The following is a 14,877-nucleotide window of genomic DNA, read 5'->3' as shown; positions in this document are numbered from 1 at the left end:
TCAGTGAGGAGGGGAGGAGCAAAGGCCAGATAGGTCAGTGGGGATTGGCTGATCAGTGAGGAGGGGAGGAGTGACTGGGAGTAGGTCAGTGGGGATTGGCTGATCAGTGAGGAGGGGAGGAGTGACTGGGAGTAGGTCAGTGGGCTGGTGGGTCACCCGTGTCTTCCTCTTTCTGTCACAGTGTGTGGTGTTGTACTCCCTGTGTGCCACGTCTCAGGGTCTGAGTGTGAATCCATGTCACCTACCAGGTTTCCAACATTCTTACATGTCGGATTAAAAATGTCACGAGGCCTGATGAAAACAGAACATTTGTCGATAAACTTCCAAATGTCGACAAAACAAAATATGCTAGACAAGGTGGGATCTTTTTGTGTCGGTAAAATTAATTATCAGAAAATGTCAGTCGAAACACTTTCAATGCGCGAATATTGATCAAATCGAAGTAATTGTGAAGTCACACAATGTCAGGAAAGCATGCAGTTTATTAGGCTACAGATGAAATAAGTTACGATGAACTTCACAAGGTGGTGAAAGTGCAAGGTGATGAGCTTGATGCTCTTCTCCAATAAATTTAGAGGGTCTTGAATACGGCTCTGCACTGGATATATTATTGATAGCAGCACACGGTGATATATTATTGATAGCAGCACACGGTGATATATTATTGATAGCAGCACACGGTGATATATTATTGATAGCAGCACTTGGTGATATATTATTGATAGCAGCACACGGTGATATATTATTGATCGCAGCACACAGTGATATATTATTGATAGCAGCACACGGTGATATATTATTGATAGCAGCACACGGTGATATATTATTGATAGCAGCACACGGTGATATATTATTGATAGCAGCACACGGTGATATATTATTGATAGCAGCACACGGTGATATATTATTGATAGCAGCACACGGTGATATATTATTGATAGCAGCACACACACAGTCGTCATGTCTCTCACTAAGTATTTTTTATTTGGTACATGGGAAATTAAGTGGAAAAGGTATGTTTATGTGCACTATGTCATCCCACACAGTTTAAAAAAATCCCCAACAGGTACATTTCATGGAAACACATCTCTAGTGGGAGTCATGCAGAATTTAGAATATTCTCCAATTGGACGGACACCTAGCTACTGAATCACATTCAGACACTGTGTCAGGGAATATGGCTCTGCACTGGATAAATTATTGATAACCACACACACAGACATACACACACACAAAGTCGTTATGTCTCTCATAAAGTATCAAAGTACCTAGTTAACATATTGCTTGCTGACACACTGTCTGTTGAGAGACTCGGGAGGATATAACTATCACTCAGATCTCTCCTGGGATGTATTCACTGGAAATTTTGAAAACTGGAAATTTGGCCAATAAAAACGTTTTGCTACAGTGTGCACTAATGATAATGCACCCTTGTTCCCCCTCAACAGGACCCTGACTATGAGGACATCAAATTCGAAATAGACAAGGAGGAGGAAGAGGAGAACAATAAGCGAGGAAGGAAGGACAAGAAAAGCCTGAAAGAGGAGAAGAGAGCGTGCAAGGAGGAGAGGTGGCCCTCGCTTATGGAAACTCTGGAGTTCGACTAGTCCATATAAGGGCGGATCCCCTGTAGCTCTGCCCCCTCCGGTACTGGAGGACCAACCTGATGAAGAGAAGCACATAATGGAGAAGATCCAGCTGGCCAATCGGCAGCTGCGGGATCAGAAAACACCGGACATGACTCTGCGCCGACGCCTTCACTTCAAAGAAACGCTGGTGGATCTGGTGATGTCCCCGCTGAAGTATAGTGAGAGCGACAGTGGCGCCACCCACAGGACAGAGGTGGTAGAACAGGAGTGCCACAGCCTGATCAACGGCAAGGACATGGAGGTAGAGAGTGAGGTGTCGGGGAAGCACTCTAAGCTGACAATATCCCCACATGAAGCTGAAGGAGGAGGGCATGGGAGCAAGCCTGGAGGTGGAGGTGGGGAGGGAAGAAAGACAGTCAGCCTGAAGGACATGGAGAGCCACAGCCTGATGTTGCCCCCTCCTCAGGGCTAGTAGGCAGTCGTCTCAGGGCATGTAGGCTGCTGTCTCAGGGCATGTAGGCTGACGTCTCAGGGTCTCAGGGCTAGTAGGCAGTCGTCTCAGGGCTAGTAGGCTGTCGTCTCAGGGCTAGTAGGCTGTCGTCTCAGGGCTAGTAGGCTGTCGTCTCAGGGCTAGTAGGCTGTCATCTTAGGGCTAGTAGGCCGTCATCTCAGGACTTGTAGGCTGTCGTATCAGGGTCTCAGGGCTAGTGGGCAGTTGTCTCAGGGCTAGTAGGCTGTCGTCTCAGGGCTAGTAGGCTGTCGTCTCAGGGCTAGTAGGCTGTCATCTCAGGGCTAGTAGGCTGTCGTTTCAGGGTCTCAGGGCTAGTAGGCTATCGTCTCAGGACTTGTAGGCAGTCGTCTCAGGGCTAGTAGGCTGTCGTCTCAGGGCTAGTAGGCTGTCGTCTCAGGACTTGTAGGCAGTTGTCTCAGGGCTAGTAGGCTGTCGTCTCAGGGCTAGTAGGCTGTCGTCTCAGGGCTAGTAGGCTGTCGTCCCAGGACTTGTAGGCAGTCGTCTCAGGGCTAGTAGGCTGTCGTCTCAGGGTCTCAGGGCTAGTAGGCTGTCGTCTCAGAGCTAGTAGGCTGTCGTCTCAGGGTCTCAGGGCTTGTAGGCAGTCGTCTCAGTGTCTCAGGGCTAGTAAGCTGTCGTCTCAGGGTCTCAGGGCTAGTAGGCAGTTGTCTCAGGGCTAGTATACAGTCCCAGTGTGGGTTGACAGTCTCAGTGTGGGTTGACAGTCTCAGTGTGGGTAGACAGTCCTAGTCTGAGTAGACAGTCCCAGTGTGGGTAGACAGTCTCAGTGTGGGTAGACAGTCCTAGTCTGAGTAGACAGTCCTAGTCTGGGTAGACAGTCCCAGTGTGGGTAGACAGTCCTAGTCTGGGTAGACAGTCCCAGTGTGGGTAGACAGTCCCAGTGTGGGTAGACAGTCTCAGTGTGGGTAGACAGTCTCAGTGTGGGTAGACAGTCCCAGTGTGGGTAGACAGTCCCAGTGTGGGTTGACAGTCTCAGTGTGGGTTGACAGTCTCAGTGTGGGTAGACAGTCCTAGTCTGAGTAGACAGTCCCAGTGTGGGTAGACAGTCTCAGTGTGGGTAGACAGTCCTAGTCTGAGTAGACAGTCCTAGTCTGGGTAGACAGTCCCAGTGTGGGTAGACAGTCCTAGTCTGGGTAGACAGTCCCAGTGTGGGTAGACAGTCCCAGTGTGGGTAGACAGTCTCAGTGTGGGTAGACAGTCTCAGTGTGGGTAGACAGTCCCAGTGTGGGTAGACAGTCCCAGTGTGGGTAGACAGTCTCAGTGTGGGTAGACAGTCCCAGTGTGGGTAGACAGTCCCAGTGTGGGTAGACAGTCTCAGTGTGGGTAGACAGTCCCAGTGTGGGTAGACAGTCCCAGTGTGGGTAGACAGTCTCAGTGTGGGTAGACAGTCCCAGTGTGGGTAGACAGTCCTAGTCTGGGTAGACAGTCCTAGTCTGGGTAGACCGTCCCAGTGTGGGTAGACAGTCTCAGTGTGGGTAGACAGTCCTAGTCTGGGTAGACAGTCCTAGTCTGGGTAGACAGTCCCAGTGTGGGTAGACAGTCCTAGTCTGGGTAGACAGTCCCAGTGTGGGTAGACAGTCCTAGTGTGGGTAGACAGTGCCAGTGTGGGTAGACAGTCCTAGTCTGGGTAGACAGTCCCAGTGTGGGTAGACAGTCCCAGTGTGGGTAGACAGTCCCAGTGTAGGTAGACAGTCCTAGTCTGGGTAGACAGTCCCAGTGTAGGTAGGCAGTCCCAGTGGGGTAGACAGTCCCAGTGTGGGTAGACAGTCCCAGTGTGGGTAGACAGTCCCAGTGTGGGTAGGCAGTCCCAGTGTGGGTAGACAGTCCCAGTGTGGGTAGACAGTCCCAGTGTGGGTAGGCAGTCCCAGTGTGGGTAGACAGTCCCAGTGTGGGTAGACAGTCCCAGTGTGGGTAGACATATTGCTGCTGTTATTATCCGGTGTCCTGTGTGAATTTAAGTATGCTCTCTCTAATTCTCTCTTTCTTTCTCTCTCTCAGAGGACCGTAGCCCTAGGACCATGCCTCAGGACTACCTGGCATGATGACTCCTTGCTGTCCCCAGTCCACCTGGCTGTGCTGCTGCTCCAGTTAGAACTGTTCAGCCTGCGGCTATGAAACCCTGACCTGTTCACTGTGATTACTATTATTTGACCATGCTGGTCATTTATGAACATTTTGGCCATGTTCTGTTATAATCTCCACCCGGCACAGCCAGAAGAGGACTGACCACCCCTCAGAGCCTGGTTCCTCTCTAGGTTTTTTCCTAGGTTATGGCCTTTCTACGGAGTTTTTCCTAGCCACCGTGCTTCTACATCTGCATCGCTTGCTGTTTGGGGTTTTAGGCTGGGTTTCTGTACAGCACTTTAATATATCAGCTGATGTAAGAAGGGCTTTATAAATACATTTTATTTGATTTACTGTTACCATAATAACTTTAAGGGCTAGATTCAACTTTGGCGATACGGATTGAATCGAACCTAAATTGTTTGTCAATAGTGTTTTTAAGTTTATTCTTACGTTTATTCATTTATAGTAGTGACATAGATGACTATAAATGTTAGAGATTTAAAAAGAAAGGTGGCTCGATAATGTATTTATAATTTGTAATTTCCCTGAACAAAAATAAACTCAACAATTTCAAAGATTTTACTGAGTTAGAGTTCATACAGTATTAGGAAATCAGTCAATTGAAATAAACTTATTAGGCCCTAATCTATGGATTTCACAACTCAGAATACAAATATGGATCTGTTGGTCACAGATACCTAAAAAAAAAGTTGCGACTTGGATCAGAAAAACCCAGACTAGGACTGTATCTGGTGTAACCAACATTTGCCTTATGCAGGGCGACACATCACCTTTGCATAGAGTTGATCAGCATGTTGTTTGTGGCCTGTGAAATGTTGTCTCACGCCTCTTCAATGGCTGTGCCATCATCAGCTTTCCGGTTTGCGGGTCTCAGACCATCCCGCAGGTGAAGAAGCCAGATGTGGGGGTCCTGGGCTGGTGTGGTTACATGTGGTCTGCAGTTGTGAGGCAGGTTGGAGGTACTGCCAAATTCTCTAAAACGATGGAGGCTGCATATGGTAGAGAAATTAACATAAAATTCTCTGACAACTCTGGTGGACATTCCTGCAGTTAGCATGCCAATTGCACGCTCCCCCAAAACATGAGGCATCTGTAGCATTGTGTTGTATAACAAAACTGCACATTTTAGTGTCCGTTTGTCCCCAGCACAAGGTGCACCTATGTAATGATCATGCTGTTTAATCAGTTTCTTGATATGCCACACCTGTCAGGTGGATAGATTATATTGGCAAAGGAGAAATGCTCACTAACAGGAATGTAAACAATTTTGTGCACAAATTTGAGAGAAATAAGCATTTTGTGCGTATGGAAAATGTTGTGCATCTTTTATTTCAGCTCATCAAACATGGGACGACAACAGTTTACATGTTGTTTATATTTTTGTTCAGTATAGAAAATGTTTAGTTTAATCAGTCAGTACTTTGAAGGATTTAATGATTTACTGCTGTCATATTCATGTCTAGATTTTCAAATACATTTTTCCAAAACCACTTCTCTAAATGTTTGTTAACTGAACCTATTTAAAATGTGTTGACAAACTGTAAACAATGTACACATTCCCAAATAAAGGACAGGGTTGAAACTATTTTATGCAGTATAGTCTTTTTAATTTATAAGTACACATTACAACAAAAGAGATGGATACAGCAATTCATATTTAAATATTAGTTAGACACAAGTGGCCATCCTCCCTATCAAAAGATAAGCTAAAACTCTACTCTATTAACTTAAAAATGATAAGTTACATTTAGTTAGCAGTTGTATCATTGAAATATCACAGTACACACAAGGCACATTCTTTCCATTGGACTATAACAGTGCATGTGCCTGCCTGTCTATTGTTACCCATGAAATGAGGACGTTTTGAAAGGAAAGGACACTTGTTACGCCACCTTAAAATAATAATTCCTTTAAACAGGAATAAATGACATCTTTTATTAAAAAGGTTCTAATATCAAATGCCGACAATTGCAATAGCAGCTGTCGATCTTTAAAACACACACCATTGTGTCAGCTAACTTGTAAACAGTTATCTTACTCTGTTCGATTACACTGAACGGAGGGATTAGCTCTGGTCCGAGGCGTTACTAAGGCTTGCTAACACTAGTAAGATGCACTAACGTCATGGACCAGAGCTAGGGAGGGATGACGTCTTTATCACACTACAAACAGGAAGTGCACATAAAGTCGGGACAGATAAGATCAGACATTACTGTCCGTCACTGAAAGGGATTATAGCTCCCTGTTTGTAAAAATAATGCCCGACAGCTTTCTCTCGGTAAATGCATATTCAAGACAATAATTAAATGAATAAATAGATACACATTTACTGTGTTCACACCGCCTGAAAGAAATATTGTTTTATGAGTGCATGTTTTAAACGTTATAAACCAAAGCATAAACAGACATTATTTATTTATTTTTTCTAACAGAGAGAAACAATGTCAACTGGCTTTCTTCTCTTTGGCTGTTTCACAGTGCAGTAAAAACTGGACATATGTAGGACAGGGTGGTATTGAAACAACCTCGTATATGAATCACAAAGGGACCTGGAACTTTAAAGTTCATCACAAAGGGACCTGGAAGTGACCTGGAAGTTACCTGAAACTTTAAAGTGTGAGGTACAATGACTGGGTTTCAACCCAACAGAGAGAAAAACTAAGACCCAAATGGGAACTCAAGTACTGGCATTTACAGAAATAAAAATCACAACAACACTAAAGCCAAGACGACAACAAAACTAAGAACAACAACGATATAACCTTGCACATCAAACAGTACAAAAATAAAATTGTTCTGATCCAAACTTCATTAAATAAATAGACATAAAGATTTGGGGGATGCAGAGCTGGGTGTTGGTTGGCTACTACAGCTCATCTTTGGGGTTGATGTTGAGGCTCGTGTCCCACTTTGATTGGCTGCTTTGGTTGTCCAATGCCTGCACCACCTCATCAGCCTGTAGACGCTCCTGGAGGAGAGAGGGGGAAGAGAAAAAAATAGGAACAATGTATTATGATACAAACATCTTCCTAAACAAATACCAATAAACATCTTCCTAAACAAATACCAATAAACATCTTCCTAAACAAATACCAATAAACATACTCCTAAATAAAAAGCAATATTATACATAGCATGATGTACTATCCTCTATATGTGTCACTATGGAAGATATTATGATAGATGGGGTTATCATGACAGTTTACCAGTTCTCTGAAGAGGGGGTCCAAGGTGAACCACAGGGCCACGGCACACCTCTGCCCCCTGGTGACGGCCCTCACCCCATGGGGGTTCTCCCCTCCGGACGAGAAGCCCACCATACGACCACACTTTGGCTTCACCTGAGCCTGGGGGAGGAGGAGGGGGAGATCACGGTCAGTACTGAAGTACAAAGAAAGGGTAAGATAGTAAGACGAATAAAAATGTCAGGAAATACAGCCAACAAAAAGTGTCCCTTCTTGGGAGAGGACTCACTGTGACTGTTTTGGCATCCATTTCTGTGAAGATGAACTCCCCGCCCTCAAAGTCTCCATTCAGGTACAACAGAGCACTGAGAACACAATGAAAAGCATTGGAAATGTATAATAGCCATGCTTATTGAACACTAGGTAATGGTATAGTATGGTGCCATTGGTAGCATGAGTAGATTTCAATGTATACTGAACAAAAAATATAAATGTTACATGGAAAGTGTTGGTCCCATGTTTCATGAGTTGAAATAAAAGATCCCAGAAATGTTGCATATATGCAAAAAAAAGTTTATTTCTCTCAAATGTTGTGCACAAATATGTGTTTATATCCCTGTTAGTGAGCATTTCTCCTTTGCAAAGATAATCCATCCACCTGACAGGTGTGGCATATCAAGAATCTGATTAAACAGCATGATCATTACACAGGTGCACCTTGTGCTGGGGACAATAAAAAGACAATCTAAAATGTGCAGTTTTGCCACACAACACAATGCAAAAAAGAAGAAGCTTATTTCTCAAAAATGTATGGCGTCATGTGGGCGAGCAGTTTGCTGATGTCAACGTTGTGAACAGAGTGCCCCATGGTGGCGGTGGGGTTATGGTATGGGCAGGCATAAGCTACAGAGAACTAACACAATTGCATTTTATTGATGGCAATTTGAATGCACAGAGATACCATGATGAGATCCTGAGGCCCATTGTTGTGTCATTCATCCGCCGCCATCACCTCATGTTTCAGCATGATAATGCACAGCCTCATGTCGCAAGGATCTGTACACAATTCTTGGAAGCTGAAAATGTCAGGATTTGTCCAGGATTGTTCAGGTTTTGGTCACTAGATGCTCCCATTGTGCTTTTTTGACCCTTTTGTTTTTCCCTTGTTCTAGTTATTAGTTGCACCTGTGCCTCATTTCCCTTGAATGTATTTAAACCCTTAGTGTTCTTTGCTCTGTGTTTGTATGTTAGCACCCAGCCATGCTGTGAACTTTTGTTTCTCAAGTTGGATTTTCTTGAGGTACTCTGGTTTTGTTGTTTATTTTTAATTATTCTTTTGAGGTTTGTTTTTTTCCCTGCTGTTCTTCCCACATTGTGGGTTTTCCTTGTGTCTTGGAGGATATACATTTTTTTCTCTTGGAATTACTTTTGACGTTGTGGATTTATCTTTGCCTGAAGATCTTTTCCTTTTTTCTTTATTAAATCACCGTCTCTAGTACTGCTGTGTCTGCCTCATCTTCTGGGTTCTGCCGACTATTAGTGGCTCAGTTTACGAAGTGACTGTTTCTCACACCGGAGACCCGAGTTCGTAAACGGGTCCTGACAGAAAATGTCCCAGTTCTTCCATGGCCTGCATACTCACCAGACATGTCACACGTAGAGCATGTTTGGGATGCTCTGGATCAACGCATACAACAGCATTTTCCAGTTTGTGCCAATATCCAGCAACTTCACACAGCCATTGAAGAGGAGTGGGACAACATTCCGCAGGCCACAGTCAAAAGCCTGATGAAACCATACACAAAGGACATGTGTCGCACTGCATGAGGCAAATGGTGGTCTCTTCAGATACCGACTACTTTTCTCATCCACGCAACTACCTTTTAAAAACAATTGTATTTGTGACCAACAGATATCTGTAGATTACCATAGATTAGGGCCAAATGAATTTATTTCAATAGACTGATTTCCTCATATGAACTGTAAATCAGTAAAATCTGAAATTGTTGCATTTCAATTTTGGTTCAGTGTAGTTAGGAAGCAGCTGAGCCTTGGACCAGAGCTAAACTTCAACCCTAAGATGCATTATAAACTGGGTGGTTCGAGCCCTGAATGATGATTGGCTGAAAGCCGTGGTATACAGTGGCTTGCGAAAGTATTCGGCCCCCTTGAACTTTGCGACCTTTTGCCACATTTCAGGCTTCAAACATAAAGATATAAAACTGTATTTGTTTGTGAAGAATCAATAACAAGTGGGACACAATCATGAAGTGGAACGACATTTATTGGATATTTAAAACTTTTTTAACAAATCAAAAATGGAAAAATTGGGCGTGCAAAATTATTCAGCCCCTTTACTTTCAGTGCAGCAAACTCTCTCCAGAAGTTCAGTGAGGATCTCTGAATGATCCAATGTTGACCTAAATGACTAATGATGATAAATACAATCCACCTGTGTGTAATCACGTCTCCGTATAAATGCACCTGCACTGTGATAGTCTCAGAGGTCCGTTAAAAGCGCAGAGAGCATCATGAAGAACAAGGAACACACCAGGCAGGTCCGAGATACTGTTGTGAAGAAGTTTAAAGCCGGATTTGGATGTGAAAAACTGATAGAGACATACCCCAAGCGACTTACAGCTATAATCGCAGCAAAAGGTGGCGCTACAAAGTATTAACTTAAGGGGGCTGAATAATTTTGCACGCCCAATTTTTCAGTTTTTGATTTGTTAAAAAAGTTTGAAATATCCAATAAATGTCATTCCACTTCATGATTGTGTCCCACTTGTTGTTGATTCTTCACAAAAAAATACAGTTTTATATCTTTATGTTTGAAGCCTGAAATGTGGCAAAAGTTCGCAAAGTTCAAGGGGGCCGAATACTTTCGCAAGGCACTGTATCAGACGTTATACCATGGGTATGATAAAACAGTTATTTTTACTGCTCTAATTACGATGGTAACCTGTTTATAATAGCATTAAGGTACCTCAGGGTTTTTTGATATATGGCCAATATACCACGGCTAAGGGCTGTATCCAGGCACGAAGCAACGCGGTGTACCTAAGAACAGCCCTTAGACGTGGTATATTGGCCATATACCACACCCCTTCGGGCCTTATTGCTTAAGGTATAAGCCCTAACCTGTAGTCTCTGTAGGTGTAGGCTGGTGCTTCTTTCCAGCACTCGTTGGCCTCTGGGTCTAACAGACAGTTGTCAGCGTGGATGGGATGGCTCAAGTCATTTCTATGGTCCTGTTGCCCTGAACCAAACAGAGATCAACTTTATTAACACCAAACAGAGATCAACTTTATAAACCCTAAAACAGACTAAGTTTACTTAACCTACACAGAGGCAAACAAACCAAATTTGACTGAACCAAAACATGTTGAAATTCACATGATGTTCAAAGTTATATGACACTATAAGGAAAGTTTGATATGGGTCAAGTTCCTACCCGACTACATTGCAGACGCATGCCAGATCCTACAACGCCTGGATTGGTATTTAACATATCAGCTATATGAAAGGATACAGCCATCTGATGCTCGACAGCACCGTCAATGACATGGAACGCAACCATTGATTGATGCAATGCCTACAAATCTAGGTCGGGCAGGAACTCAACAACAGATATATTGATACAATAATCAATGGGCATGTTTGAGAGCATCAATTCTGTGATGCATTGTGACTGATCTATAAATAATTAAATAAGTTATGTATGATGCAAGGTGATTTGTCGATCAATCATTTAACATATGCCTGCAATATCGAACATGTGGCTCACCTGTGATGGCGGTACGGCACACCAGGTGTGTGTAGGAGAAGTGAAGTGTTGAGTTGAGCAGGAAGTAAGACTCGATGATTCGCCTTGCCCTCTCGCTGACGTCATAAAACAGACGAGCGCTCTTCAGAGGGACACGGCCCTCATAGCCGTACTGAAGGTAAAAAAACACAGGAACAACATTGTAGAAACAAAACACAGCAGAAGCACAGTAGAAACAGTAGAAACATGGTAAAACACAGTAGAAACATGATAAAACACAGTAGAAACATGGTAAAACACAGTAGAAACGTGGTAAAACACAGTAGAAACGTGGTAAAACACAGTAGAAACGTGGTAAAACACAGTAGAAACATGGTATAAACATTCACTTCAACATGTTGTCTGAGAAGCAACTGAAAATATTCTCTAGTTGCCCACTAAGGTACTGAAAGAGTGACTTTTGATAACGTCAAGAAAAGACTGTTACCGAGAGATTATTATATCAAAAGGGCAATACAAATGAAGTGTTAAGTAAGTGTTCATAATGTAATCATTACTATCTGGTTTCAAACAGAGGCTCGTTTTATCTCCTCCAATGTGTCTCTCTGTATAGAAGCTTGCTTACCTGCAGTGCTTTTAACACAGTGGCTCCCTCAAACCTCTCGTTGGGTGTGTGAGGAGACATCTTCCCTCTGTATCCATCTCCTGCCATAGTGATAGTCTGTGGACCAAACACAGAGACGCATAAACCCCTGCACTCATGACAATGATAACGTGTCAATGACGATGTAAAATGTAAACATGTTAAAACACAAAACAAAGTTTATCGGTGGTGTACCCAGTTTAGCAGGTGTTATAGCGGGTGCAGCGACATGCTTATGTTACTAGCTCCTAAAAATGCCATACAACATCAAACAAGTACACAAATAATACAACATTTAAAAAGGAAGAAATATTGAAATATAGGCACGAATACAATTAAAATAAATGGCACTGTAACAATAAATCCAAATGCTGTCAACTGGGCCTTTGGAAAGAATTCAGACCCCTTGAATTTTTCCACATTTTGATACGTTACAGCCTTATTTAAAAAATGTTTTATCCCCCTCATCAATGTACACACAATACCTGACTGTGCTGCTGCTCCAGTTTCAACTGTTCTGCCTTATTATTATTCGACCATGCTGGTCATTTATGAACATTTGAACATCTTGGCCATGTTCTGTTATAATCTCCACCCGGCACAGCCAGAAGAGGACTGGCCACCCCTCATAGCCTGGTTCCTCTCTAGGTTTCTTCCTAGGTTTTGGCCTTTCTAGGGAGTTTTTCCTAGCCACCGTGCTTCTACACCTGCATTGCTTGCTGTTTGGGGTTTTAGGCTGGGTTTCTGTACAGCACTTTGAGATATCAGCTGATGTACGAAGGGCTATATAAATACATTTGATTTGATTTGATTTGAATACCCCATAATGACTAAGCAAAAACAGGTTTTTGAATTTGACTAATTTATGTAAAATAAAATAAATGCAAAACTTAAATACCTCATTTACATACAGTTGAAGTCGGAAGTTTACATACACTTAGGTTGGAGTCATTAAAACTCCTTTTTCAACCACTACACAAATTTCTTGTTAACAAACTATTGTTTTGGCAAGTTGGTTATGTGCATGACAAGTCATTATTACAACAATTGTTTACAGACTATTTCACTTATAATTCATTGTATCACAATTCCAGGTGGTCAGAAGTTTACATACACTAAGTTGACTATGCCTTTAAACAGCTTGGAAAATTCAGGAAACTAAGTCATGGCTTTAGAAGCTTCTGATAGGCTAACGGACATAATTTGAGTCAATTGGAGGTGTACCTGTGGATGTATTTCAAGGCCTACCTTCAAACTCAGTGCCTCTTTGCTTGACATCATGGAAAAATGTTAAAAATCAGCCAAGACCTCAGAAAATAAAGTGTAGACCTCCACAAGTCTGGTTCATCCTTGGGCGCAATTTCCAAACGCCTGAAGGTACCACGTTCATCTGTACAAACAATAGTACGCAAGTATGAACACCATGGAACCATGCAGCCGTCATACCGCTCAGGAAGGAGAGGCGTTCTGTCTCCTAGAGATGAACGTACTTTGGTGCAAACAGTGCAAATCAATCCCAGAACAACAGCAAAGGACCTTGTGAAGATGCTGGAGGAAACAGGTACAAAAGTATCTATATCCCCAGTAAAACGAGCAAGGAAGAAGCCACTGCTCCAAAACCACCATAAAAAAGCCAGACTACGGTTTGCAACTGCACATGGGGACAAAGATCATACTTTTTAGAGAAATGTCCTCTGGTCTGATGAAACAAAAATAGAACTGTTTGGCCATAATGACCATCATTATGTTTGGAGGAAAAAGGGGGAGGCTTGCAAGCCGAAGAACACCATCCCAACCATGAAGCACGGGGGTGGCAGAATCAGGTTGTGGGGGTGCTTTGCTGCAGGAGGGACTGGTGCACTTCACAAAATGGATGGCATCACAAGGTAGGAAAATTATGTGGATATATTGAAGCAACATCTCAAGACATCAGTCAGGAAGTTAAAGCTTGGTCGCAAATGGGTCTTCCAAATGGACAATGACCCCAAGCATACTTACAAAGTTGTGGCAAAATGGCTTCAGGACAACAAAGTCAAGGTATTGGAGTGGCCATCACAAAGCCCTGACCTCAATCCTATAGAACATGTGTGGGCAGAACTGAAAAAGCGTGTGCGAGCAAGGAGGCCTACACACCTGACTCGGTTACACCAGCTCTGTCAGGAGGAATGGGCCAAAATTCACCCAACTTATTGTGGGAAGCTTGTGGAAGGCTACCTGAAACGTTTGACCCAAGTTTATTAATTTAAAGGCAATGCTATCAAATACTAATTGAGTGTATGTAAACTTCTGACTTACTGGGAATGTGATGAAAAAAAAAAAAAAGCTGAAATAAATAATTCTCTACTATTATTTTGACATTTCACATTCTTAAAATAAAGTGGTGATCCTAACTGACCTAAGACAGGGAATTTTTACTTGGATTAAATGTCAGGAATTGTGAAAAACTGAGTTTAAATGTATTTGCCTAAGGTGTATGTAAACTTCCGACTTCAACTGTAAGTATTCAGACTCTTTAGTCAGTACTTTGTTGAAGCACCTTTGGCAGTGATTACAGCCTCAAGTCTTCTTGGGTATGACGCTATAAGCTTGGTACAAATGTAGTTTCTCCTATTCTTCTCTGCAGATCCTCTCAAGCTCTGTCAGGTTGGATGGGGAGCGTTGCTGCACAGCTATTTTCAGAGATGTTTGATCGGGTTCAAGTCCGGACTCTCGCTGGGCCACTCCAGGACATTGAGAGACTTGCCCCAAATCCACTCTCTGTACTTTGCTCCATTCATCTTTGCCTCGATTCTGACTAGTCTCCCAGTCCTGCCGCTGAAAAACATCCCCACAGCATGATGCTGTCACCACCATGCTTCACCGTAGGGATGGTGCCAGGTTTTTCCCTCCAGACTTGATGCTTGGCATTCAGGCCAAAGAGTTCAATATTGGTTTCATCAGACCAGAGAATCTTGAAGAGTCTTGGTGGTTCCAAACTTCTTCCATTTAAGAATGATGGAGGCCACTGTGTTCTTGGGAACCTTCAATCCTGCAGACATTATTTTGATACCCTTCCACATATCTGTGCCTCGACACAA

At 43.1% G+C, this 14,877-nt stretch overlaps 1 protein-coding gene across 1 annotated transcript in view; it reads right to left on the bottom strand.

Annotated features, from left to right (window-relative positions):
• Positions 1–5,777: 5,777 nt before the first annotated feature.
• The window catches only part of LOC112253254 (prolyl 3-hydroxylase 2), a 102,316-nt gene continuing 93,216 nt past the window's right edge, over positions 5,778–14,877 (bottom strand). Inside the window, exons 10-15 of the mRNA XM_042322965.1 lie at positions 11,783–11,878; positions 11,179–11,329; positions 10,533–10,650; positions 7,681–7,756; positions 7,413–7,553; positions 5,778–7,174 (exon numbers count right to left, since the gene is read on the bottom strand). Of these exons, the coding sequence (XP_042178899.1) occupies positions 7,073–7,174; positions 7,413–7,553; positions 7,681–7,756; positions 10,533–10,650; positions 11,179–11,329; positions 11,783–11,878 (684 nt within the window). The 3' untranslated portion in view covers positions 5,778–7,072. The remainder of the gene's footprint in view (positions 7,175–7,412; positions 7,554–7,680; positions 7,757–10,532; positions 10,651–11,178; positions 11,330–11,782; positions 11,879–14,877) is intronic.

Source organism: Oncorhynchus tshawytscha, linkage group LG06 (assembly GCF_018296145.1).
Source record: "Oncorhynchus tshawytscha isolate Ot180627B linkage group LG06, Otsh_v2.0, whole genome shotgun sequence".
Taxonomy (NCBI): domain Eukaryota; kingdom Metazoa; phylum Chordata; class Actinopteri; order Salmoniformes; family Salmonidae; genus Oncorhynchus; species Oncorhynchus tshawytscha.
This window is presented reverse-complemented; position numbering and strand designations above follow the sequence as displayed.